The 26580-nt window shown below is 55.0% G+C and overlaps 8 protein-coding genes across 8 annotated transcripts; 4 read left to right on the forward strand and 4 right to left on the reverse strand.

Annotated features, from left to right (window-relative positions):
• Positions 1–12: 12 nt before the first annotated feature.
• Positions 13–3503, reverse strand: CHGG_02326 (uncharacterized protein; the record flags this gene model as incomplete). Its single annotated transcript, XM_001228841.1, has 6 exons — positions 13–664; positions 979–1083; positions 1170–1332; positions 2020–2138; positions 2224–2616; positions 3154–3503. 6 exons carry the CDS (start codon positions 3501–3503, stop codon positions 13–15), a joined length of 1782 nt encoding a protein of 593 aa, XP_001228842.1.
• A 3066-nt stretch (positions 3504–6569) lies between these two features.
• CHGG_02327 (uncharacterized protein) lies at positions 6570–7433 on the forward strand (the record flags this gene model as incomplete). Its single annotated transcript, XM_001228842.1, has 1 exon — positions 6570–7433. The coding sequence occupies one exon, from the start codon at positions 6570–6572 to the stop codon at positions 7431–7433; it is 864 nt and encodes a 287-aa protein (XP_001228843.1).
• Positions 7434–7533: 100 nt separating this feature from the next.
• On the reverse strand, positions 7534–8617 carry CHGG_02328 (uncharacterized protein; the record flags this gene model as incomplete). Its single annotated transcript, XM_001228843.1, has 3 exons — positions 7534–8337; positions 8398–8516; positions 8584–8617. The coding sequence occupies 3 exons, from the start codon at positions 8615–8617 to the stop codon at positions 7534–7536; spliced, it is 957 nt and encodes a 318-aa protein (XP_001228844.1).
• A 711-nt stretch (positions 8618–9328) lies between these two features.
• On the forward strand, positions 9329–14287 carry CHGG_02329 (uncharacterized protein; the record flags this gene model as incomplete). The annotated part of the gene is made up of 5 exons (XM_001228844.1): positions 9329–9331; positions 9398–11916; positions 12020–12254; positions 12414–13557; positions 13623–14287. The coding sequence occupies 5 exons, from the start codon at positions 9329–9331 to the stop codon at positions 14285–14287; spliced, it is 4566 nt and encodes a 1521-aa protein (XP_001228845.1).
• A 1490-nt stretch (positions 14288–15777) lies between these two features.
• Positions 15778–17407, reverse strand: CHGG_02330 (uncharacterized protein; the record flags this gene model as incomplete). The annotated part of the gene is made up of 3 exons (XM_001228845.1): positions 15778–16257; positions 16319–16859; positions 16935–17407. 3 exons carry the CDS (start codon positions 17405–17407, stop codon positions 15778–15780), a joined length of 1494 nt encoding a protein of 497 aa, XP_001228846.1.
• A 1386-nt stretch (positions 17408–18793) lies between these two features.
• Positions 18794–21287, forward strand: CHGG_02331 (uncharacterized protein; the record flags this gene model as incomplete). The annotated part of the gene is made up of 7 exons (XM_001228846.1): positions 18794–18856; positions 19114–19158; positions 19417–19644; positions 19788–20275; positions 20332–20396; positions 20505–20919; positions 21239–21287. The coding sequence occupies 7 exons, from the start codon at positions 18794–18796 to the stop codon at positions 21285–21287; spliced, it is 1353 nt and encodes a 450-aa protein (XP_001228847.1).
• A 944-nt stretch (positions 21288–22231) lies between these two features.
• CHGG_02332 (uncharacterized protein) lies at positions 22232–24312 on the reverse strand (the record flags this gene model as incomplete). The annotated part of the gene is made up of 5 exons (XM_001228847.1): positions 22232–22663; positions 22877–22986; positions 23170–23568; positions 23637–23997; positions 24127–24312. The coding sequence occupies 5 exons, from the start codon at positions 24310–24312 to the stop codon at positions 22232–22234; spliced, it is 1488 nt and encodes a 495-aa protein (XP_001228848.1).
• Positions 24313–25333: 1021 nt separating this feature from the next.
• On the forward strand, positions 25334–26419 carry CHGG_02333 (uncharacterized protein; the record flags this gene model as incomplete). Its single annotated transcript, XM_001228848.1, has 4 exons — positions 25334–25481; positions 25560–25656; positions 25776–26119; positions 26196–26419. The coding sequence occupies 4 exons, from the start codon at positions 25334–25336 to the stop codon at positions 26417–26419; spliced, it is 813 nt and encodes a 270-aa protein (XP_001228849.1).
• Positions 26420–26580: the final 161 nt, after the last annotated feature.

The raw sequence follows: 26580 nt of genomic DNA on the forward strand, positions 1-26580 counted from the left end.
AGCTCCCAGGCCTCAGCGTCCAGCTTGGTCTTGTAGACGGCGGCGTCCGTGTCGATCTTCAGGCTGGTACACGCCCGCCTCGAGAGTGCTACTTCTCCTTCTCGAAGTAGGCCTTGGCCTCGGCCTCGACCTCGTACGCGTGCACGTAGGCGGCCTGTTGCTAGGCCTCGCGCGCGATGGTGGCCTTGACGACGTCGCTGGCGCGCAGACGTTCCATCTCGGCGGAGGCGCGCTTAATCTGCACCTCGCGCTTGAGGTCTTCGTCCTGAGTTCAGTCCGACGCGTGGCTGCGATGCAGAAGATTTCGACATCGCGATTGAGCTCCGTCTTGCGGGTGACGAGGACGACCTCGGCCGAGACCCACTCGATGTCCAGCTCGGTCTTGCGGACGGCCGTCTCGGCGTGGATATTGAGGATGAGAGTACGAGTAGTTTGAGGGAGCGGGTTGATACGGGGTTTGGGGAATGGGGGCGGTTTGAGACGTTTGAGAATCCCAAGGCTGGGCGGGACGGGAAGTGAGTGGTGGTTCACGGACGAGGATATGGCGCGCCGGCTGGCGACGTACCTCAGGCCGGAACCGAACCTCCAGAGGCGGCATGTCCAGGCGAGTGTGGTGGAGCGGAAGGCTGTCGAGAAGGAAAAGACGGGGTGGGGGCGCTTTGGGCTGGGAGGAAGCCGTAAGAAGGCCGCCGAGCAGACGTCCCCCGCCCTGTCGCCGCCTATCCCCGCCTGCGCTGTCGAGTCCGGGGTCGGTTGACGAGGATGACCAGGTCAAGATGACGGTGAGGGCCGAGGAAGTGACGTTTCGGTGGGAGAACGACTTTGGCGTGTGGGAGGGTATGACAGGGTGGGGAGTTGTGGTCACCGTGAAGATCAAGCCGTGAATATATCCCAGAGAATAACAACGGGGATAAATATGTATTAAGTTTTTGAGCCAGTTTTATATCGGCGATCATTAAAACAAGGAATGCAACTTACTTATAGCCAGAGAACCCTGCTGCCGTTGGTAACGCAGATAACCCTAAATACAAGAACGACTTGTCTTGCGTTCCCTGTTCAACCATGGGTACGACCATGAGGTACCTGACCCATCGTCAATATCAATCCGAAAAGACAAGGCTGCCGGAAAGGTTTTGCAGTAACAGTACATATATATGTCACAAACTCACAGAGGACAATTCCGAGTCCCAGACGTCCTCGGACCCGGACAGCATCCCCGTCGAAGTCTATCAAACCCAATGTCTTGCTCGGTGACGCCCAACCGTGTCATATGAGCCGGGCTGGCCAACATATACGGCTTCAACCCAGTTGGCTCAGTTACGGTGGTAGCCGCTGTCGACACCCTCCAGTCAGCATCACCATGTGACAACATGGATGCAATAGGCGCTTAGCCCGGATTGGCGTATGGGTTTGGTGGAGGACGACAGGGGCCACGCGGAGCAGCCACGAAACGTTTGGTAGCGGAGGGACAAAAGAGCGTCTGTATGTGCAAAGGGAGAGACCGGGAGAGAGAGCTGACATTGAAATGAAAGGGAAGAGCTGTAGGTAGGTTGTGGGGAGTTGCGTCGCCGCGTTGACCTGTCGAAAGCAAGGTTCCTTCCCACTGAGATACCGCATCCTGCCATCTATTCTACCCTCTACCCACCCTGAAGAAGGACCTAACCAAGCACGTAACCCTAAAGATAGCCACTCCAAGCTCCCCGTGAGCTTCACCTAGCGGTACACGGATGTTCGGCGGCGCCGTCGTCGTATCGTCATATCGTCATATTATCCCAGTAGTCTAACCCGCCCACCATTTATCCTCATCCCTCCACAACGGGAACCGACGTCAGGAGGCTGGTCAACAAAAATGTAAACCAAAAACGCAGATACACAAGTCAAGCACACTGTGCCCGGTCTTTGTGTACCGTGCTCTGCCTCAACGCTGATGGTGACCGAGGGTATCCTTGTGCCGCTTCACATTATCTTTCCTTCCCGAATAGCCACAATAGCACCGGTCCTCCTCTTTGGGCAGCCTACGCCTTCTCGCTTCGTCGGGATGGTGCGTCCACATGTGTCGGAAGAGGTCCTTGTTCTCTGCACCGCCTGTGCCGCAGATGTCGCACCTTCGACGTTTGAAATGGTTGTTCTGGTGTTTGCTGGGATGGGAGGGGCATGTCAGCTTCGTTGTGGGGATAGGGATTTCCGATGGGAGTAGAAAGAGGATGGGAAAGTCCGACTCACTCGAGATCGCATTGACGCTCGAAGGCTCTCGTGCAACCGTCTTCATCGCACACGAAAGGCATGTCGGGAGCAGGGGGACCGGACGATGGTCCCGGCTGGCCAGAGCCGCTGTCTAGGGCCCAGTATGACTGGCTTGCCGGATCATAATGGTATTGACCGTACTCGAGAGGTGGTGGGTTGACGTTGACCTGAGCCGCAAGAGGGTCAGTAAAGTCTGGCGGCTGGGCGGCTCCAAAACCAGTCAGGGTGGGCTGGGGGGCGATCGAGGCGTTTTGGTCGGGCCATAGCGTAGGCGTGTCGGTGTTCGGGGCGGTGGGCATGGCGAGATCAGAAAAGTGAGCATCGAAGTCCGGGTTGGCCTCCGTATCGTTGGCATCCCAATCACCCATGTCTCTATGTTGAGGTAGCTAAACACCTGCGGCGAGACTGGAGACCCCTGAGACCGATAAACAAGGGCTCTGCTGGTCCGGCCCCTGGTAAGGCTGTTGGGTGGGGAAAGACCAAGGCGAGGAAGACGGATCTCGGTAAGATACTGGAAACGGCGTACTAACATAATAAGAGGGTTCTGCCAAGGCAACCTCTGAGAAATCCGCGGGGGGGTGTTGCGGAATTAAGAGCCGCGGGTCGATGGTCCCTTGCTCTGGGTTCCAACCCGCGGTAACGGGATTGGATGCTTGAGGAGCCCGAGACCCATGTCTGGGCCTCCCATGAGAGGATGAGTGGGGAGGCATCTTCACTACTTTCTTGACCAGGGTGGTGGGTAGCTATTCTCCGAGTGGCCAGGAGCTTGGGTACCCGACGTGCTTCCCAGGACTGATGCGCCCCTAGACGGCAGTGGCAAAAATCTTAGACGAGTTAGATCTGGCTCAATACGCGTCGGTGACTGGTACTTTACAATAGTCACGGCACAGTGGAGGCAAAGGAGCATACCTTTTTCGATGCCGGGCCAGGCTGGAACAGTCAAACAAACAACAAGAGCGGGACGGCTTGTCTCTCCCCGGTGGCCCTTGGCAACAGGAGCTTCGGATACCAACATGACTGCGAGCACCGCAACTCAAATACAAAGACGCCATCACCTCGCCGATGAGGCCGTAGGCGCCATGTTGGAGGCATTCCCATGAGCGCGGTCTACAGCCTCCAAGGCCCTCGTAAGACTCCTGGAGGCCGATAACGAGGCAATACGACACGCAGCCCCATCTGTGATTCAGGTCTGCAGTGAGGCCTAGGGGCAGTGAGGCCCACGGCAGGTAAGAGCGGATACTAAGCAGGGCTGGGCGCATTGTTTCTGGTTCCGACCAATCGGGAATGTGTTGGGTGCCGACTGCCTCCTGTTTTGCGAAACTCGCCAATGAGGCCCCTGAGTCGAATTCTGCAACAAGTCAGTTTTCACCGAAACCCACCACCAAAATTGAAGTGGTGAGGTCTACAACCAGCTCAGATGGGGGCATATGATGACGTGCGCCGGTTTGTCGTGGCACTTGTCAAGTCACGAGGGGGATAGCTTACCTTAGGCACCTACCTAGGTACCTACCTATTACCCTCGGGTTGTACAGAGGCCGTACATCAGTCCTACCTACCCCCATTACCGACCAAAGAGGAAACCTTAGGAGACAGTTTTCTTTTCTCCTATCATCAAGAGGCTGAACCTCCGCAGCGCTCTATGGCGGGTTTCTCCGTGCGTATGATCTTGAATCATGGTCAGTCCGGGATCGGATCAACTGGAAACCGCCATGGAAGGGTAGGAGGCGGCGTGGCAGAAGCGCGGGCGCGGGAGATTGTGAGCAGTCGCACCTAACCTGGAGGGTGACGTTGACTGTTTGCTCAGGTAGAAGTTGTAACTGCCTCCAATTCCTTCGAGGGTTGCTGCTACCGCTTCCCACATCAAGGGTAGAACCAGTAAATTCCTTTCAATATGCTGAGGCGGAAGCTCTTGAACTCATTTTCACAGCAATCTCAGACCGCCAGGCGCTTGGAGTCATCAAAGTCCATACACCACCTCCGCCAGGCATCAAGAATCAACGCATGAGATAATATCACATTGGAATCCAGGCCGCCTTTCTTCCACGACAATAAACTTATCGCTTCCAGAGCTCTCTACTTCCACGTCCCCAACGGCGATGGCGCCCGCCAGAAGAAGAAAACGACACCACGTGCCACTCCCAGCCCCAAATCCCGAACCAGAGAAACCGCAAATTGAAAGAAGGCTCTTTTACATCGAGCCGGTGTACTAGCGGTGTAGCAAGACCGAATGCAACCCAGATGGTGAGCAGGGGTGGTTGAGGAAAATCGAGGGCTTTAGCGCCTGGCTTCCGCTTGAGGGTGTCGTGAGGAACGATCAGATAGGGAAAACCGCTTGTTATATCTCACCCCATTACCACAGACGATTGAGCTTTACAAGTCTTGGCCAGGGCACCCTGCGGCAATAGCACGAAATACATGTCCCTCACGGCGGTGATGCGGATTATTACGCGTTAACTACCATCAAGGGGGCAATATTTGGTCTTCCCAGAGAAGACCTCCACGAAAGATGCTTGCAACTGCAGCCAGGATCACACAAGTATTCTCTACAGACGCGACAAAACTCCTTTGGGCCTGCTCGGCGGCTTATGCTTCGATCTGCGACGCCTCACACCCACCCGCTGGTCTTGTTGCCGGCATTTTGGGTTCTTATGCCCAATGCCTCTGACCACAAACAACGGAGGTTGCAATAAATGCCACCCTGGTATCACAAGACGGCCATGTAATCGGTGCTTGCTGGTAAACATCTACCACGAGCCCTTGGTTTACTTCCACGACTCGCGCTACGTTGCCCCGAGATGGTTGGGGCGGGTCGGGCATCACAATCTCATGTTGCCCCACGAGTTTCCCGCGTTCTACCCTGAATACGGCCCTCTGGCGGCTCACCTGATCCATCGGGCCGGCTTGGAAGAGACGATGCAGTACGAGACAACAATCAACAGGATCAGTAGATTATTACCTGACAAAACAAAAGACGATTTACCAAAATTACGGACCAGGACGATTGTCGATATCATACGCGCGATGGTCCAGACAATTTCTACCTGTCATTTGAGTGTTTGGGGACCGGGGCGCTCGGAACATTAGCATGAACTAGAGGGATGGGGAAGCTGAAAGAGTCGGGGCCGAGCTTCGATAGTTCATGTCTATGTAATCCTCGAGCGAGTTTGTATTAACTAACTTCTCAGACACCAGCGGTTAGCTATATTTGGTCAGGGATAGAAAGACGGTAGAATGCCCGAATCAAGCGTAATATTTAATCCTTTACCATTATTGCCGTGCAGCCCATCTGTCATGCATCGCCACGGCAGAAATTGATAGGCGCGTAGATTAAGATTGAGCCGAGGGTTGGTGTGGTGATGGTGTGGTGATGGTGTGGTTCTGATGAGTTGATGAGGGGAAGATTTAAACGACTGGGCCCAAAAATTGTGCGCAGAGATTGAAGTGATTGTCGGATGGAAAGGGAGACAAAAAGCAACCCGAGCCAGTATGGTGGTCAGGGGCTCGGGGCTCGAGATGGGTTCATTGGTGCAACTGGTCCGGGATCATGCATATTCCCCTCGTTTGGAATGATGCCAACCTCCTTTACTTAAACAAACCACGACGGAATCAAGCTTTCTTTTCGAAAACGCTGCGCCACTGACGAGTGACGATATGAAGACGGCCGATAATCAGCCCATATCAGAATCCTCAATTACACTCCCGATTGACGAATGTACTGAACCATATTCTGTCTTCTCGCCATGGCAACAAAACACCATCATCGGCTTGGCGGCCCTCGGCGGTTGGTTCTCAAGCATCAGCAGCTTTATTTATTTCCCTGCTATCCCTTTCCTCGCAGCCGATCTTGATGTGAGCGTCCAACAGGTCAATTTGACCGTCACATCTTACCTCATCATGTCCGGCATCTTCCCATCTATCATGGGCGATGCCGCTGATCGATTCGGGCGACGCCCGGTGTTCTTGGTGGCCTTAGCCGTCTATTTTGGCGCAAACATTGGTCTTGCTTTACAATCACATTTTGTTTTACTCTTTGTGCTTCGAATGCTACAGAGTGCCGGCATCTCGGGCACCTTTTCCATCGCCTATGGGGTGCTTGGGGATTTGTTTACGCCTGCTGAGCGAGGGGGCTACTCTGGCATCATTTCGTTCTTGTACGTCGCCCGCCCGATGTTCAAGAGATCATAACCGCTAAACAAACTTGTATTCGCAGCCTCAACACCCCCCCAAGCCTGGGTCCAGTTATCAGCGGTCTGCTCCTGCTTCGTTGGACCTGGCGATCTATCTTCTGGCTCCTCACTGCGGCATCCGGGCTCTGCCTAATCACGATGGCCCTCTTCCTACCGGAAACAGCCCGAAGCATTGTTGCTAATGGAAGTCGCTCGGCAAAAGGCATCAACAAGCCCCTGGTCCCTCTTGTTGCGCCGAACGAGGAGCGAGTGGTCGACAGTACCTCTGAAGTCCTAACGCGGGAAGAACGCCGAAAGATCCCGAATCCACTGACCGCCCTTAAACTGCTTCGAAATCCCAGCACTGCCATAGTTCTGGTTGCATACGGAATCAACTACACGGTCTACTGTTGCTTACAGGCGTCTTTGTCTACCTTGTTCGTCGACATCTACGGCGTTTCTGGCTTGGTCGCTGGCCTAGTGTACATCCCTTTCGGTGTTGCAGTTGCCCTGAGCGCTTTTGCGACAGGGCGCTTACTCGATCTCAGCTACAAAAAGACGGCGGCACAAAACGGCATCAGCATAGTCGAAAGCAAGGAGACCGACTTGAAGGACTTCCCCATCGAATTTGCGAGGCTACGAAACGTCATCTGGAGCGTTGCGTTGAGCGCGTTACTCGTCATGGGTTACGGATGGACTCTTCAGGCACGAGTAACCATGGCCGTCCCGCTGGTTTTACAGTTCCTTATCGGTCTAACGATCCAAGGGGTATTTACCGCACTCAACACGCTTCTCGTCGACCTCCACCCAGACTGCCCCTCAACAGCACAAGCGGCTTGCAACTTTGTTCGCTGCGAGATGGCAGCCGCCTGCCTAGCCGCCCTCGATGCATCAATGACAAGTATTGGACCAGGATGGAGCTTTCTGCTTTTCGGGGCTACCCTCTTCCTTGAGTTTCTGATGTTGCTTCTCCTTCAGCTCAAAGGGCTGAAATGGCGGCACGCACGCCCACGCCCTGCTTAAATATCAGGGCTCAGGGTCGATGATCTCAATTTACGCTGAAGGCTACCTAGAAACAATTCAATCTGTATACACCACATTCGCAACCCAGCGACGAAGCCGCCTACAGTTCCTCGCGGTATTTGTTGATGAGGAAGTTCAGCTCGTTAAGAGCCCGGCTCCGCGTCACTGATCCAGGGTAATGGGCCGAGTTAATCAACAGCGTCTCAACAGAATACAGCCGGTTCCTGTCATCAAACTCCTCCACTGGCTCGCTGGGTTCAAAGTTTTTGAAGTATTCATCCCGGTAGTGGTCTTCGTGCATCTTGTGATGCTCGCATCTCCAAATGCCCACCTCCTTCTCGTGGTGGGCGTAGTATGCACAGGCGTCATAGATGTAGATCTCGCCCGTCTCCACGTTGGTTCCAATGTTGGACTCCCACAAGTCTCCGTGGATCAGCGACGGCTTGATGGACCTGCCCTCGGCGGTAAGGGGCTCAAGAAGTCGGGGAATCAGCTTTTCAAACGTGATTTGCATGGTATCGTCCAACTCCTGCCAGAAACCGTTCACCTCGACATCCAGGTTATACACGTCCTTCATCAAACGGGTGAAGAAGGACGTCCAGCTGCTATCCCATGTCGTCGTGAGCGGCAACTTGCCATCGAAGGTCGTGCAGTGGAAGCCGAATTTCCCCGTAGGTGACACGCTCTTCTGGTGAAGCTCGGCCAATTTCTCGCCTAACCGCGCAGGGTCCGGTAGCTCGTGGTCGATGGGCAAATAATCACAGACAAAAAAGTGCGCCTCCTCATCGTTGCACTTTCCATAGCCGCGGGGCTCGGGCGCGATGGTCGGCATCGTCTTGTAAATCTCGGACATGGCCATGTATTCGCCAAGGACTCGTTCGTCCGCATCGGCTGCTCTCAAGATCTGCCCCCCCAAACCGTGTTAGCCGTGCTTCAATCGCTTGTCTTAGGAACAGGATTCTACCTTGAGAAAGTATTTGTTTTTGGTTCCATCAGCGGCTTCGGTGTCTACTCGCGCGGTCGATGCCCAGCTCGATGTGCCATACTGCTCAACGGCAAGGATCTTGCTCTCCTTTGGGAGCACTTCAAAAAACAGTTCCCGGTTAACACCAGGGACTAACTAGTAGGACTCCGTCAACGCTTCACGTACCGTTGATGATCGCGGTGTCTAGCTTCGCAGCCATGTTTTTGTCTGGCTGTCGGTGTCAACTTAGCTAGCTGCGCACAAAAGGAAAATTCACGAGCCATCCACTTAGCTGACAATTGCCGGCAGTCTTACTCAAGACAACGGCTCCTTCCTGAGTCCGCAGAATTACGGACGAGGGAGGGAAGGGCCGTTAGATGACAGCTCGAGGAAGACATGACACTCGGCAGAGCCATCGTTAAGAAAATAATAGCGGGTAACTTACCGTTATTTCACGGTTTATATGGTTGAAGCAGCTGTATTTGATAGGCCGGGGCGGACTTTGTTGGTGGATAAGCGGGTGTGAGACTGTGAGACTCGGTGATGGACGAAGGAAAAAGAACTCAGCAGGTACAGAAGAATATGCTGAATCTCGGAGGTCTCTGAACTCATAAACCCCGGGAGGAGTCGAAGTAACCTGTGGGCGCTTCGGCAGCATTTGTGACAGGCTCGTTGGATTGTGGAATATGCAGGACAGGGGTGGTTGGGGGCGGGGTGAAGACCATCCTGCCGATCCCCCCTTGTTGGTCAGTGGCTCAGGGGGCACAAGGCTGGATTTTGACACCAGCGGCTGACGGAGTCCATTGCCGCGGATTCCCCGCCGGATCCTCCCGATTTCAATCCTCGACACATGAGCAGTCACACCACGCCGGTCTACTTGTAGCCAGTAGCGTCCTTCATGTGAAGGCAGCTCGCCTCCGACGGATTCATCATGGTAGCCGCGCCGTTCTCTTGGCCCCTTAACCGTTCGTGGACATTGCTGATGACAGCCTACCTCTAGTGGAAACGTTTCAGATCAAGCAGATCCGCCAGTTCGAATGACGTGCTGTCTCAGACGTCTTCCGCACCAACATACGTTGATGAACGATCAACCTCGGCTCCGGTAGAGCCACCACCAGCATCTGACCGGCCTCAAGAGCATTTGTTCCCCGACCGGACCCTCCGGGTGGACACCGATGCTCCTGCGCCAGCGCGGCGCGGGTCCGCACTCTCCGACATTCATGCTCAACTGTACTCCCCTCACCGGCGACAACGTTCGCAGGACCGCAGAGAAGATCCATTCGGGCTCGTCGTTCTACACAGTCCGCCAGAACGCACGATTGATGTAATTTTTATTCATGGTCTCGGAGGCACAAGCTTACGAACGTGGTGCCGCGATCGAGATGTCGATAACCTTTGGCCAAAGCTGTGGCTCCCAGTCGAGTTGCCGACTGCCCGGATTCTCACATTTGGTTACAACACGCATTTCTCGTCTAAAAAGGAGCAGGCCTCTTATACGATTGGTGATTTTGCCAACGACCTCCTGTTCCGCATGAAGTATGGCGAAAGTACAGCTGAACGGTTAGGTCAAGTGCCCATCGTTATCGTTGCACATTCCATGGGTGGTCTGGTTTTCAAGAAGGCCTTTGTGCAAGGACACCTGAGCGATGAATTCAGTGAGATTGTCTCCATGATCAAGGCCGTCTTGTTTCTAGCAACCCCCCACCGCGGGACCGATCTTGCTGAAACGCTAAACAAACTACTTTCGACTTCGGTCTTCGGCCACTCTCCCAAGGAGTACGTTACGCAGTTGGCGAGGAAAAGTCCGACAATTGATGAGTTGAACGACTCCTTCCGGCATCATGCCTCAAAGTTGCAAATATTCTCCTTTTACGAGACTCTCGCCACCACCACCGGCCCAGTCTCTCTCATGGTCGTTGACAAGCCAACCGCTGTCATGGGATATCCCAATGAGACGCCAACACCGCTCACCGCCAACCATCACAACGTCTGCAAATTCACCGGCCCCAATGACCCGAATTATATTTCGGTAGTCGGGGCACTTCGCAGCATTGCCGATTCACTTCTTACACCAGTCGATGATGTCGCTTCCAAGGAGGATCTACGGCACTTGGCGAGCCTTCTGGGCGTAACCGGGCCACCCGAAGAGGACCTCAGCTTTGGTACTTCTGCCAGAAAACAAGGCACTTGCGAGGGGTTCCTGGCTAGTGATGAGGTGATAAATTGGCGCAACTCAAAATCGCGGCGGGTATTGTGGACCCATGCACAACCGGGCGGTGGCAAGTCCACGCTGTGCTCCTTTGTCATTGAGCGTCTCCTTGAAGACGGCCACTACTGCTCATATTTTTTCTTCAAGCATGGCCAGCGTGCCAAGCAATCGACAAGCAACATGGTGCGCTCCCTGGCGTATCAGACTGCTCTTCAACTGCCCGAATTCCGCAAAGCCCTAGTCGGCCTCGCCGTGTCCGGGGTTAAGCTCTCCAGCGCAGACTCCTCTACGGTATGGGATAAGCTTTTTACCTCCATCTTCGCGAGCATCAAGACGGAACGGAACATCTTTTGGGCGTTTGATGGACTGGATGAAGCAGAATCAAGCAAACGCGTCATCGAACTTATCTCCCGCGTTGCCGATTTCAAGACGCCAATACGGGTCCTCGTCTTCAGCCGACCGCTCGCCAGTATTAACCAAGCTTTTCAACTAGCCAAGAAGAAGATGCAGATTATCGACATGCCCTTGCCAGACAATCGGAGCGATATTCGTCTTATGGTGACCCAAGAGATCGACTACCTCATGTCGGGTGACGATTTCAAAGCCGCAGCCGTTGATGAAATCGTCTCCCGGGCACAAGGCAATTTTCTTTGGGCTAGCCTTGTTATTCAACGTGTGGTAAACTGCCATCGGGAAGAGCAAGTCAAGCAAGTTCTCGAATCGACGCCAGATGGCATGCAAGAGCTTTACGATCGCATGGCAGATGCCATCTTCGACCTTGAACTGGACGAAGACAAGGCACTTGCAAAGGTCCTGCTCACCTGGGCTATGTACTCAAAGTCTCCGATCACTGTCGAAGAACTCCGGGAGATCTATCCTCAAGAGCTGAGCTCAATTATGGACCTGAATCACGCCGTCAGCCAAGTATGCGGGCAATTCGTTGCCGTCAATCCGCAGGGACGAGTAACGCTGGTCCACCATTCTGCTCGTCAGTATCTGAAAAAGACCAAACGACGCCTCTTCACACTAGACGCCGAGAGCCGTAATGAGGAGCTTTTTATCAAATGCCTCACAACACTTTGCGACAAGGGGTTGAGGCGCAAGCTTCAGATGCTTAAGATTCCCCGATTCCTCCTGTACGCATCTACCTCGTGGGCACTGCACCTCGAAAGCAGCTCCCCAGAATCTGATAACGTCCTCGACGCACTTGTAAGATTCTTTGGCGGTCCCTATCCACTGGCTTGGGTCCAATATTTGGCCATGAGCGGCCATCTTTCGGAGCTTTTCGGCGCCTCTAGAAGACTCACAGCGTACGTGAGAAAGCGTAAAAAGGCCGACTCGGACAAGTCGCCTATGCTCCATCGACTAACGCACCTGTCCCTGCTTGAGACATGGGCTGTCGACCTCATGAAGCTGGCGGCAAAGTTTGGCCGCCATCTTTCCGAGTCACCAGCCCCTGATCTATCAATGCATCCCCGCCTTGAGCCCAACTTCCTCCATCGTCTACCAAAAGTTCAATGGAAATCCCGCATCGACACTTTCGGTTTCCGGAATTTCAAACGAAGAATGGGATGACTGCCTTGCGCGCGTGTCAGGAGGATCTGGCAGGGCCCTTCGCTTTGCCGCTTCACCGCTATACCTCGCCGTGGTAAGTGACGAGCCCAGGGGAACCATCAACATCTGGGACACGAAGCTCTTCGAAGAGCACAAAACTTTCTTCTTGGGCGAGCACGTCTGGGAGCTGGCTTTCAACAACTCGGGCTCACTCCTAGCGTGTTATTCTCTGTCTAAAACATTCGTGTGGAAGGTATCAGATTGGTCGCCCCAAGTTTCGACCGAGAATCCGCGACAGGAGCGCGCCATCGACTTGAGATTTGATGAACAGGACGCCCTAATGATGATCTCAGAGCAAAGAAGGGTGTACACGCTCCGGACGCGCCAAACGGAAACATCACCTATGTGGGAACAGCTCGACCCGACATTGCTCGATGAGCCAGGGGTTCCCGAGGGCACGTTTCTTAGCACGCCGTCCTGCGTCGCATTTAACAACGACTGCACACAAATCGCTGTTGCCTATCGTTCATTCCCTCTTTCCATATGGACCGTCGATCCCCCCCAAATGGTCGCACGCCTCAGGAAAAAATCGAGACACGGGCACGGTTCCGCAAACTCGTACACGGGCGACAATAAGGTTGTCTGGCACCCTTCCGGGACCGAGGTTATCGGTATCTACGGCCAGATTTTCAAATGGAGCCCCGAAGATGACAGTTACGACGAGGTCAAGGACGAAGCCGGACTTGCTCCGCACGGGCTCGCATGCAGCCCGGACGGCCAGGTGTTCGTTACCATGGACGTTGGGGGCTCCATCAAGATCTTTGATGTCGCTTCCATGTCTCTCATTTATAAACTGAGCTCTGAGGATCGCATCAACCAAATCACTTTCAGCCCCGACAATCTCAGATTCTACGATCTCCGCGGGTCGTACTGTAACGTCTGGGAGCCGAACTGTCTATTAAGGCTTGGCGATTCAGCGGCTGAGCAACTTAGTGACACCGACAGCGCAATGCTATCTGACGACTTCTGGTCCGACACGGGCGATACTCTGAGCACTTCAATCTCCTTCCCAGCTTCCGAGAGCCACGCCGAGAGTAAGCCGGCAATAACGGCAGTTGAACCCGGCCAACTAGCATCCCGTGGGCTTTTGATCGCGCACGCAAACGAAGACGGTTCCATCAACATATACGACACCGTCGGAAAGAAGAAGAAGGAAATCGCCAAGACCATGTTCAAGATGAGGGTTGAGCACCTTGCTTGGAGCCCGAAGCAGGATCATCTGGCCTACTCGCTGACCAACGGGGCCACAACCGTCCGATCTGTGCGAATCGACTATACTGGCGAAAGGACGGTCGTGACCGAGCCTGTCTATATCGAAAAGAGATCTTCCGCGGAACGTGGGCGGTCCCGAGATCTTCTTTTCCACGGCACAGGGACTCGGCTCTTCATATGTGGGGTGAAGAAATGTCAGGTCCTCAGCATACCAGGGGGGAGGTCCTGGCCGACTGCCAGCTTCCAGACAACGATGAGCCGACCAAGTGGCAGCAACACCCCTCCGAGCTTGACAGCCTCATCTGCGTCTCCGCGAGCTCAGCGTCAATTTTCTCTTGGGATAACCTCGAGAAGCGAGCTTCCATCCCCTTTGAACTACCCCAATCCTCGGCCATACCCGACACCGACAACAACCCCCCAACCGCCACACTTCACACCATCCTTGATAGCCACTCCCTGCGCTACCTACTCCTACGCACAACAACCATGCACCACAACCGCCCCATCTACAACTTCACCGTCCTCCCCACCCAATCCATCTACTCCCACACCACCTCCCCAACCCCAGGAGACCAACCCACCTCCACCCCCCCTTCCAACCCCACCACCATCCAACCCCTCCCGCTACCCCCATCCCTCACCCGCACACTCTCCCACGCCCTGGGCATCCTCCCCGACAGCCGACTGGTATTCATCGACCGCCAGCTGTGGGTATGCACGACGACGCTCTCGCCGTCGGGGGGGCGCCGCCGCCGACGTCCGGCGCCACTTCTTCCTGCCCCACGACTGGGTCACGGCCGTAGGCCTGCGCATGTGCCGCGTCTTGCGGGACGGGACGGTGCTGTGCCCGTGTAAGGGCCAGGTGGCGGTGTTGAGGGGGGGGTTGGTGGGGGATTGTTAGGGGACGGGGGATGTGTAGGTACTGTGGGTGGGGAGCTGGGGGGCGGCTTGGGGGTGGTGGTGTGTAGAGGGGTAGTGCTAAAGGGGGTGGGAGGGGTGGAAGGGGTTGGATCGATAAGTTACGGTTGTTGATGCACTGAACAGGCGGTTGTATTTAAAAGAAACATGGTTTTAGAAGGTGCAAGTGTACTGTGTGCGTGATAGACATGAATTTGAGAACGGAAGGATAGCCTTCAATTTATCACCGCCGTCCCAAGTCTCGGATCGCCCAAACAACGGTTCAGGGGGGAGGGAGGATTGCCTAACCCTAACCCTCAGAAGTCGATCATGACGAATTCGGCGACATGCAGCAGCAGCCCAAAGTTCAGTTGTCACAACTTTGCTGTACTGAGCAAGAGGCAGGTGGGCGCCATTGACGCCCACACGGCCCAATTATTAGGCCGTTCCCCGCACCAAATAGCTGTGGAGAGCCTACAAGGTCAGAGAGGGCCCCCGATTCAAGGGTGGCCCCAGAGAGAGCAATCAATCACTCGTAACCAAGTGCCTACGAATCCAACAAGTTGCCAGCCCGCGAGCTCTGTGCGTACGGGGGCTCCTTTATAAAGAACAATTCCTGAAGACACTTTCGCCTTCGGGCACCAGCGTTGATTTTCAAGATCGGTAGAGCGCAGCGTTTTCTAGCGAAAGGCTCCCGTTCACCAGCGCTAACATTTTTTTTTTCTTTTTTTTCTTTTATATCCGCGTCTACAGTACAGAATAAGTTCTGCTCCGTTTTGTCGCTACCTACTTTTGTGGCCGCTGGTTTTCTGTCAACACAAACAAAACAGTCAGGTGAAGCCCCTGAACTGTGGCACAAACTCCATCCAGCCACACCTTGCCCAAGGCACAGTCTTGTCCGGAGGATAGCTCCACTGTCAATTTGTTCTTCATATACCTACCCCCCATATCGCCGGGTACGTGGCGAAGGAAAATGGCTATTACTTTCTCCCACTTAGTCGGCCGTGATTGACTTCACCGCACTGGTTCTGAGGAAATTCTAAAGCATTGCACTGGCGCCTGGGTTACTGGCTGACCGGATGCGGGCTCGCCGGAGCGTCACGGGTGCCATCAATTTCCCGGAGGTAGGTAATACGCACTACAACTCACACCACGGAAAAATAAGAAAGCGTGGAGCACCTCGAGGCTAACTGACAGAAAGTGGGCTCATTAGGTGCGCGACCGACGTAAACTTGAATCATACAGGGAGCGGCGTACCAAGGCCCATCTCTATGTCCAGCGGTGAAACATGACGATTTAAAAGAGATTCGGTCTGGGTAGCGTAGAATCTATGCCTTGTACAATCTACATAGATACAGTCTTGTAGGCTTATATACATCTTTCCTGAACATATACCCGGAATATCTAGGCACCCACACCCAGCATCCTCATAACCGCCCAATCGTAGTCTACGGACCGGCGGGCTCGACAGCCTGCGGGTAGTAGAAGAGATCGGTCGGATCGATCTGCTTCTTGATCTCCCTCAGGCGCGGCAGGCTCTGGCGGTAGTAGACGTCCTGGGCCTCGGTGCGGTTCATGCGCGGGTCGGCGTAGTTGACGTACATGCCCCAGTCCTTGCCGAGGCCCTGCGTGAAGTTGCCGACCCAGCCGTCGAGGAAGGAGAAGCCGTTGGCCGGGTAGTCGCCGAAGAAGGTGCGGTCGTACAGCTCGTACAGGAACAGGTTCTTCTTGGGGTCGCGGTACGCGTACGACCCGGCCGACTTGGGCACCTTGGTGATGGCCGAGTTGGGCCCCCCGTACAGGTCGATGATGATGAACCAGGACCGCGTGTTCAGCCGCGCCACCTTGGTCCAGTAGTCGGCCACGTTTTGGAGGACGTCCTTAGGGAGCGCGGGGGTGACCAGGCTCTTAGAGTAGAACGTCTCGACCTGTTTGTTCACCGGTATTAGTTTCCTACTGCGGAGTATTGATCTAAAAGACGGCCCATACCTGGGTGTACGGGCGGGTGATGTCAATCTCGGAGCTGTAAGCGTAGTTCTCGAACGCCCCCATCCAGTCTGTCTCCTTGACATCCGACAGGGTCACATTCATGGTCTCAAGGAGCGGCTTGATCGCGGCCCTCAGCGAAGTGGCGTTGCCGAAATACTGGCCTTGCAGCTGGGTCCCGGAGCGATCGCCGAGAACGCGCATGTTCATCTCCTCCGGCATGCCGCCAGCTCCGAGCCACTCCTGGATGTTGCTCCAGCCCTTCACGATTGCCGACGAGTTCGACCAGGGCAGCCGAATTTGGTACACGGTGACATTTGTCGGCGCGGCGAAGGTCTTGAACTGGAAGGACGTGACAATGCCAAAGTTGGATCCGGCACCCTTAAGGGCCCAGAAGATGTCCGGGTTCTCGGTTTCGGACGTGTTTACTGCAGTGCCGTTGGCGAGGACGACGCTCGCGCCGGAGATCCAGTCCACCGCCAGGCCGTGAGAGTGCGAGCTGAAGCCAAAACCACCGTGCAGCGAGTGCCCGCCCACACCCACGCTATGGTGATGAGGTTAGCATTAGAGACCAACGCAGCGAAACAGATTTCGTCCCCCGCGATAAACATAAACGTACCCAGGGCAGGTTCCGTGGCTGAAAGCCCTCTTGCCCTGCTCATAGATCAACGTCGCAACGTGGCCGAGACGTGCGCCAGGCTGGACCGTCGCAATCTGAGTCTCGGTATCGAGCGTGACATTGTTCATGCGGTCGAGTTGCACAACCAGATGGCCGTCCTCGCCGCCAAGGCCGAAGGACGCATAACTGTGCCCGCCCGACTTGGGGTTCACCTTGACGCCCGCCTCGGCAGCACACAGGACGGCAGCCTGGATTTGCTCGACCGTGGTCGGGACCGCGATGGCCGCGGGGAGGTAGGGCAGTCTCTGGTTGAAGGGGTTGACGTCGAGCTCCCAGTCTTCCGAATCCGGTTCGTCAACCGGGACCTTGGCGGCCTCGAGGCATTCGTTGAGGGCGGCCCTCTTGCACTTGGCATGCGGGGCGGCGGCGGCCAAGACGGCTGCCGTGGTAGAGAGGGCGAGTGTGAGCCGCATGTTGGTGATGTGCAGGCCGAGTAACGTAACCCTACTTTGGAAGCTGGTACGCTGCTTGGGCGAGCCCTGGGGAGCAGAGGGACTCGGGAACCTATTAACTTGGATGCCTTTATTAGGTTTCCTCGGCTCTGGGCCCCCACACGGAACATTCTACGCAATTATCCATGCGGCAATGCCACGCGGCTAGGACGTCGTCAGCCCAGGATCAAGTGTAACCCAAGACGACACTCAGCCGACGGTGCTGTCAACCGGACTGCCGATGTTCCTGGAAACGTGGTTTGAGATACAGGAGACAGAAATCCCGAACCAATCATTTTGACAACCAAGTGGGCCAATAAGTAATCCTCCACATCCTCCAAGCGAAACCGCGGAAGATCTGCGCCATCCTTCGAGGGGACCTGGTACTCGGAAGGACTTGGCGGCCCCGAACAGAAAACGATGAGCAAATCACTCAGGGGAGAGAGGGTGCAGAGTGGGTAATAAAATAATAAAGCCACCAGTGTTGAGGTCCAGGGAGAATTCAGACGCCTGTGCCATGTCCGTGCACACGACGAGTGGAAGGCGGCCCGGCCATATTCCTTCATGTTCATGGCACAGCAGTGCGTGGGGAGATCATACGAAGAATTACCAAATTCGTAGAGATTTCAGCTTCTCGGGCCCCAGGGGCATGCCGGGTATCCGAGCTCGGCCCGGTCCGTGGTAGTAATAGCTAGGGGCCATGGTCCATGCATCAAGTCTCAGTGCAGCGGAGGGCCTCCGGGTGTCAACAGCGTCAAGGAGCTTGCTTGTTAGGTTGATTCGGTGGGGTTGACGCGGAGGGACGATCAAGACGGACATTTCCCCCTCGGTCGGTTCATGCCGGTGGGCAACCCACAGAACTAGCAAGGGTGAAACAGCTGGGCAACCATCGTCCCGACGTAGTTTTCCCCGGAGGGTTCAAACCTCGTTGCCAAACAACTCTGCGCGTCAACCGTTGGACTTGCTGATCTTACTTCGGCACTTAGACGGCATGATGCAAGAAGCCATGCATCCGGCACTGACTTGCCTTCAACTTAAAACCGGGCGGTCTGCCGTGCCACGTTGGGAAACAGCGCTGTGAAGCACAGCAAGGAGGGTTGCATGGCTGGAAACATCAGGCCTTTCTTCACCAACTCGGACATGCCGTTGCGAATCTTCTGCATCTCTGCCCCTTTTTGGCAGACAATCAGCACGATCGCCGATCCCAGATCGAAAGAAAAACTTGACGGAAGCCTAAATGAGCAAACTCAACTGCCGTGAGCCAATTGTGGGTAAGATGGTCTTTATGTTTGACGCCACATCGCCCTAGAGAGCCACGGCTTCGGCATATTGACCTACCATTTGAAGGAATGCAAGCACAGGGTTGCCATGGCGGTCAGGCGAAGGCCACAAACAACACCATCCCCACGAAACGGCCTCGACTCCGGCGCTGTTGGTCGAACTTTTTTTCGGCTTGCATGGTCATGTCGGGTCATGTCTTTGATGTCGCGATGCAGCATACTTAAACTCGGGCAACTTTGATATGAGACAATTCCGTTTCTTATCACTCGCCAACTTCTGATCTTGATGTTCTCTGTCGACCCTTTCATGCCCCATCCACTCGTGTCGAAACAAGCTTCCAACTCCACAGCCTTCAGTCACTCAGCGCCGCTCCGTCAATTTGATTGATACCCGAAAACATCTTGCAGATCACCAGGATACATGTACTCGGTACTCAATACAGGCTGTTCACTGTACGTACGTTCTTAAGTGAGACAGCTGGTGGAGCCCAATTTCACACGGACAGATCCCAAGTGCCCACTAGTGGTGCGGATAATCTTGTACCTGTCGACGTCATGCCATTGAGTTGAGCTGTAGTGAAGTTCGATACAATCAGGTACGTACGAGGCCGGCTCAGTCTGGCCGCTTACGGTCCGCCCTAACGTAACCTAGAACATCCAACGCCCACCCCAAACACCACAGGAGTGATGGGACTCCTCGACCTCCGCCAGGAACCCAATCCCACGCCATCATCCCCGGGCCTCCCCGCAAACGGTGAATTTGACCCAGACGATTACTGCGCCCGCCGCCTCGCGGGGCTCGAGACCGGCCCGGCGCCCACCATCGGACCCGGCACCGCAGCCTCCATCTGGGCCCTCTTCGCGCTCGCCACCGCCTTCATCGTCCTGCGCATCTACTGCAAGATATGGCAGTCGCGCGGGATCTGGTGGGATGACCTGGTCCTGATCATCAGCTGGGGTATGTCCCCCCCTTTATGTCCCTCACCGTATCAACAACCACCCCACCTCATCAAGTTTCACCCCCCAGCCCCCCTCCCAAAACCAAAACCCAAAACTAACCCCCCTCCCCCCTCCCCCACCAGACCATGTTCCTCGCCTCCAGCACACTCTGCCAACTCGTGATCAACCTCGGCTTCGGGCACTTCCCCTGCGACATCCCCACCTCCCACCACCCCCTCATCGCCTTCCGCGGCGGCGGGCTAGGTTCCACCTTCACGGTGCTCGCCATCGTATGGAGCAAGACGGCCTTCGGCATCACCCTGCTGCGGCTGACGCGCGACCGGCTGCGGTGGGCGCTGGCGGCCGTCGTGGTGGCGATGAACGTGACCATGGGGCTGCAGGCGGTTTTTGTGTGGGTGCGTTGTCAGCCAGTGGAGAAGAATTGGCGGCCGGGGGTGGTGGGGACGTGTTGGGAGTTGGGGGTGAGTAACGGGTATGCGGTGTTTTCGGCCGTGTTGTCCGGGGTGTGTGATGTGGTGTTTGCGTTGTTGCCGTGGTTTTTGGTGTGGCGGTTGAGGATGCGGAAGAAGGAGAAGGTGGGGGTCGTGGTGGCGATGAGTATGGGGGTTTTGTGAGTCCTCCTCGTGTTTCTCATGTGGACTCTTGGCTAACAAGTGTGGTTTGCAGTGCCGGGATAACTTCATTTGTCAAGTCGGGACATATTCGCGAAATGGGATCCAAGAACTTTACTCGTGAGTTGTCCCATCTTCGTTCTTTGCATAGGTACCTTACGTATTCAAACGTGTTCTAATGGTCTCCCCCCGAAGATGACGGTTGCTACTTGCTAGCCTTGGCCACAGCCGAGATTGCCACAACCATAATGGCATCCTGTATCCCGGTTCTGCGCGTCCTCTTCCGCGACCTGCGGGACGCCACGCCTACCGAGATCAGCGGAACCTTCGGGCTAGAGAACTACCACTATCCCAAGTCTGACAGCACCGGCGTGACGGCGAAACAGGCTGCCCATGACCCGGTTGTGGTTGAGGCAGCCGCCCCTGCCGAAAACGGGCATGACGACAACACACAAGCCCCAAACCAGTCCGACTTGAGACGTAGTCAGACGGCCCCCAAGACCTGGAGAGCTGTGTGGGACGTTGGGAAAAGTGCCAGGCCACGAGCTAGGTCTCCGACAGGGGGCTCGGGAACGCCGACAGATAACGCCGCCCCGGCACCACCCGATATTCAACCCGACAACAGCAGTCAGAGGGTATTAGTGTGTGTCTCGGGCCGGAGTACACCGCCCGAGGGAGGGGCAACAGAAGGGATGATTGTGCAGACGCAAGAGATTGAGATCAAGTACGAAGGAAGAAGGCCCCGGAGTGGAAGTTCAGTGGGTTGAGATGGGCAGAATTGACGTTGGGGGGGCGGTGTGATGTTGTCAGACGCCAATAGGGGTATCTTCGGTGTTTTGACAGCAGATGCCTACCTGCCTACATAAGGTACCCAGTGGGTTGTTGTGGTGTGCGTTATGAATTTGGATGAAATATGCAAGACAGAAAATTTGCTGGCTCACGCTTTGTAAATTTATTGATAGTAATCATGAAAATGAGAATAGAGCAGCGGGCTTGGCTCGATTCCACTGATGTAAGAAGGCCTCTCCAATCCCTTCGTCGATTAACCCCAAGTATGTCCATCTAATATGGTTCTCAGCTCTGTCTCTGTCCAGCCTGCTGCTGTCCCTTGCTGCCGGCGTCCGTATTATCCTTGGCCTCTTGTTGCTTCTTTGCTGCTCTATCCTTGGCCATTTGTTTTCTACGACCTGTCAGCTCCTCAATGTAAAGAGACAAAAAAGAATTAATCGGCCCACTCTTTCTCTCTGATCCATTGGTCCTCAAGCGCCTTTCCACGATCCGAGAGGGGGTTGGGGTTCATCTTGAACCTTCAAGTGACAGGAACGGTGAAAGTTAGCGGGTGATAAGTTGAGGATGCCAACAGTGGGTTTGTTGTGAAAGTCAACTTGATAAGTGAATTGTTGAATTCCAGTCAAGAGCTTGCTTGAGTACATGTAGGTGGGTTGGAGTTTGGGCACAAACTCGGAATGAACTAGCCGGGCATTCGGATGAAAGTGAGGGGGTCCAAATGATGTCATCGCTTTAGGGGTCTCCTTCACTAACTATTGGGAGAATACTTAGGTACCTAATAACCCCTTGAGACCCATGTGATATTCTCCAAGCTTCCCAACCACCATGGACCTTTTTGGCCTGGCACGAACCTGAGTACCATTGCCCGGCTCAACTTGCCCTACAGAAACTCGCCACGGAGATCGCTCAAGTGGCCAAGAAACAAGGAAATCAAGCTAGGACCTATCTTGATCACCTAGGTACCTACCTATCTGATAGGTAGGTACCTAGGTACGTTTGTATCTATATACAGACGCTACCCTTGCGAAAGGGTGAAAACGAAATTGGTATACAGATAGCGTCAAACCGGGCGGCGGAACATGTCCTCGTTGTCTTTCATAGAACGAAACTGTCTAGACTTCCTTACATAGGGTAGCCACGCTTATGTGTTATTTGACGTCCAGATTTCACACTTTGGTTGCGCTGCGAGGAGTACTTTTCAAAGTCTCAAAAACTGACCCGGCTCCAGGGAAGCTCCCTCGCCAGTATTTCTCAATAACGGCCCCAACCGCCCCGAGGGATGTTGTTTCCGGAAAATGCTGCTTTAGGTACCGAGCACGGATTTCCGTGTCCTCCAGCTCTTTGTAAGGGGGGTTGCCGGTTGTGATCATCTCATAGAGCACGCAGCCGAGGGCGAAAAGATCAGCTCGGATGGACGACAGAGGCCCTGGGAATTCGTGGCTCTCGGTAACGACGACCAGCATCGGGGAGCCATCTATCGATGATCCGGCAAAGTCGGCCACTCTGGCGTCGAGGTTGGCATCCAGGAAAATGTTTGCGCAGGTCAGGTCACCGTGGATGATACCAGCGTCATGGATCAATCCGATTGTTTCGGCAACCTGGATAGCCCAGCGCAGCCGTTGTTCAGAACTGACTTGGTTTCCTCCAAGGTGCAATCGTAGGTTGTGGTTCAGGGCGTACTCTAGGCGAATGCCAGACTCGAAGACGCCGTGGTATGAGAGGAGACCACGATGACCACCGCGTTCTTTAAACCCTGGCCAATCGACATTGCCATCGCGTGGATCGGGAAATACAATTTCCGCTGTTCAGACCTGCTTGTTCCAGCCGTTGTCGAGGAACTTCGAACTCTGGTGGGCATACCTTATGTATCGACCAAACTTGACGGCGCCGAGGTCGTGTGGAAGGTAGCCATAGGTAATTCCTGTGTAGTCCATTTAAAGACAGATGAAATTAGACATGCAATTATTAACAGGTAAGTCATGATTCGTAAGATGCCCTCCTCCATGTCAGCGCCCTGCCGAGCCGAGATCCCTTCTCTGAACAGATGCATTCTTCTCCAACGAGCTCCCCGATTCCCCTTCGTCCGGCACTCGGGGAGAAAGACCATGAACGAGCGAGTTCCACTGCCGCATCTGGTTCTCAACATGCGTCCCGTTGGTAAGCTCGTCAAGGAAACTGTCGGGCGACATGTCACTGCTGCTGCTGGTGGACCGCAGCACACCCCACGACTGCAGCAAGCCATGCACAGGCGCCTTGAGCGTTGGGAGGGAGGTCGCCAACACGCCGATGGTTAGTTCCATACCCCAGAGGAAGTCCTGCAAGGCGTTGATCCTGGCTGTTCCCTTGCCGAGATAGCCCATGATCAAGAATAAACGCGCGACGGCGATGCCGGTGGCGCCCATCCCCGCGGTCATGAGGCAGCCAATGAGAAATTTCTCGTAGAACGGTCGGCGGAGGTTGCGGATGAAGGTGATGGGGAGGATTGAGATGGTGAAGTCGGACGCTATTGTGAAGGCTAGTGATAGGGGGTGAGCCCGGGTCGAAACGATAAAAGATGGTAACTAGACTTACCGCTGTAGACATAACCATAGATCATAAAGTTTGGCACAGGGATACACTTTGCTGTTGGTGTCGGCGCCCACCGAGCCGAGATGGGTTGGCACATGACGAGGTGCATGGTGGTGCCCACGACAAGCATGCACGCTTGGATGGTGATGACAGTCCCGAGCGCCAGCTTCCACGGCAGGGAGTCCTTGAGCCGGAGAAGCAGCAAGGCGGCGGAGATACGGATCACATTGAGCCCCCACACCCAGAGCACTCCGTCTGCCACGATCAATGGGCCCATAGTCCAAGGGTCTGGGACAAAGCCCTCGATGCCCCGGCCGTAATGGTACATTGCCACGTCAATCCCATACCAGGCAATAGTGAGGACCTGCCAAGATGTGTTAGCCACATATATCGATTCCACAACGGGAACCTTTCTTGACCAAGCTTGTCCTCGAACCCAAGACGGAACCAGCAAGCGCTGCAAGGCTTAGCTTCGGGGAGGGGTGGGTCTTACCAGAGCAAAAACGAGCGTGTAGTCATCAGCGCCAATCCGCCAGGTTGGCTTAATCCTCCAGTAGATGCGGAGCCCCGTCGTGATGCATGCGATGCCCAGGAATGTGCCAACGGGGGCGAGCGGGTACGCTTCAAAAACGGTACCAGCGGGGACGTCTGGGTCTGGCGGAGGTCCTTGAGAGGCCATGATTGTCCCGTGGCCTCAGCGGCCGGCTTGCTAGATCCGACCGTGTGGTTTTCGACAGGATGCGTAACCGGAGCGTCAAATCGACCGAGGGAACCGTCGGTACCTAGTTAGCGAATGCCGAAAATCTGGTCATGGAGAGATTCGAGCTTGAGTGGGGATCCCGGATTCACATGGCGAGGCGTGTATTCATAGAGAAGAACACGGACTCAACCAACTGCATCGCATCGGACCGGTGAAGAAGGTCTAGGCCTGTGTCTCTACTCGAAAGGGTGTGCAATCTCGCTCGGATGCGGCTGATGTGGCGAACCGCAGAACCGAGCAGCCCTCTCTCCACACTGCCTGCTTACCCGGTAGCCAACAGATCTGCTGAAGTTCCATATTATCCAGTCCCCCCCAGCTGTCCCTCCAGAGCAACCCTGCCGCCCTGTGTTCTCAGCTGCATGGCAACGATTCGGGACAAACTTTCCCCAGAATTTCAAGGCAACATCGTCATTCTCATGGCCCCCAGTTGCTCTGTTGAAAGTTCTCTCGCTTGCCGAGGCGGAATCTTCAAAGCTCGACATGGGGCGGCAGGGGGAACGAGCGCAAGGGGCGGGAAGTGGAGGGTGAAGGATGGTCATCATTGGTCCGCTTCCAAGTCAACGCACCAACGCCGGGTTCGTCCTCCTCAAACCCCGCTCCGCGGAATCGAGGTTGTTGCATCCGTCAGCACGTTTTTGTGATTCTGGTCTTCGCGGGATACAAGGTCGCTGGGATTGCAACGCCGCTATCGACGAGGCCTGTCTCGTTTCGCGATGAACAAGGGAGGCATCAACCAACAGCCAACAGGGGGGGTCGGGGTATAATTCACGGATGTCCCCCCACGGCAGTGAACGCGTGGGAGCATGGTAATTTGAACCGTGGCTTTGCTTTCTCAGATCGTGATTCCATCGCGGGGTTGTGCGCAAAAAAACAAAACACCTTCCCCATTGTTGACTTCTTCGCACTCCTCCGAGACATTCCCCCCCAATCAACACCCAGAATGCGAACATCCCTGACAACGCTGTTCCTCTGGGGCGCAGGCTCGGTTGCCTCGGTTGTGTGTGCCAAGAGCTGCTCGTACGGGGATGATCCTCAAATCATCGCCCATACGGGCGAGCCAGTGGGGACCGAGAAGATGTACAACGGAGGTCAGATTCTACCGTGCTTCCTTGCCGAGTCGGGAAGAGCCGAAGCAGCGCGCTAACACGGGCTGCTGTCTTCCACAGTGAATCTCTACATCTCCAAGCCGTCGTGTAAGAGCCCAAAAGTGGGTGTCTTGTATCTCACAGATGTCTTTGGCATCCAATTGGCCCAGAACAAGCTGTAAGTACCAAGTGTGAACGAACAAGCACGTTGGGACGCCATGGGTGCCACCGTCAAGCCTTGTTATAGGAGTATCAACCGGAGAAAACAGTGACTAAGCATCATCATCATCCTCACAGCCTAGCGGACTCGTTCGCCCGAGCGGGTTTCTTGGTCGTTGCGCCAGACATGTTCGACGGCGAGCCGGCCCCCTTGGACTTTGACACCCCCGGCTTCAACGCGACTGAGTTCACGCTCAAGCACGGGCCCAACGCGACGGATCCCATCCTCGCCAAGGCAGTGGCTTACCTCAAGACGACCGGCGTGGAGAAGATCGCGGCGACCGGTTACTGCTACGGCGGTCGGTACACTTTCCGCGTGCTCGCTGCTGGCGGCGTTGACGTGGGCTTTGCTGCCCACCCGAGTCTGCTGGAGGATCCTGAGATTTTGGCTATCACGGGTCCGATCAGTGTTGCTGCCGCTGGTAAGACTTTTATTCGCCGTTTACCCTCTGAATTGTCAATTCTATGGGTTCTCTTGTTAACAATCCCTCCCTTTAGAAACCGACGTGATGATGCCGCCCGAGAGGCGCCCCGAGATGGAGGCTCTGTTGCTTACCGCCGCTCAGCCGTACCAATTCACCCTGTATGGTGGCACCTCTCACGGGTTTGGTGTACGAGGGAATGTTTCCGATCCCCAGCAGAAGTTTGGCAAGGAGGGCGCTTTTTACCAGCGGTTAGGTGGTTTGATGCTTGGGCTGGTGGCGCGCTGTAAGGGGCTTTAGTTTAGACTTGGGGTAGAGTAGACCGTTTTCATTTTCTTTAAAGCGATCTGAACTAGTTATTGATTTCACTGGCAGTTGAACGCACTTTTGATAGCCATTATCGTACCACATTCCCAAACTTAACAATCAAGCATACCCTCGCGCATACATAAATCCACAAG

The sequence above is a fragment of the Chaetomium globosum genome, genomic scaffold (assembly GCF_000143365.1).
Source record: "Chaetomium globosum CBS 148.51 scaffold_2 genomic scaffold, whole genome shotgun sequence".
Lineage (NCBI taxonomy): Eukaryota > Fungi > Ascomycota > Sordariomycetes > Sordariales > Chaetomiaceae > Chaetomium > Chaetomium globosum.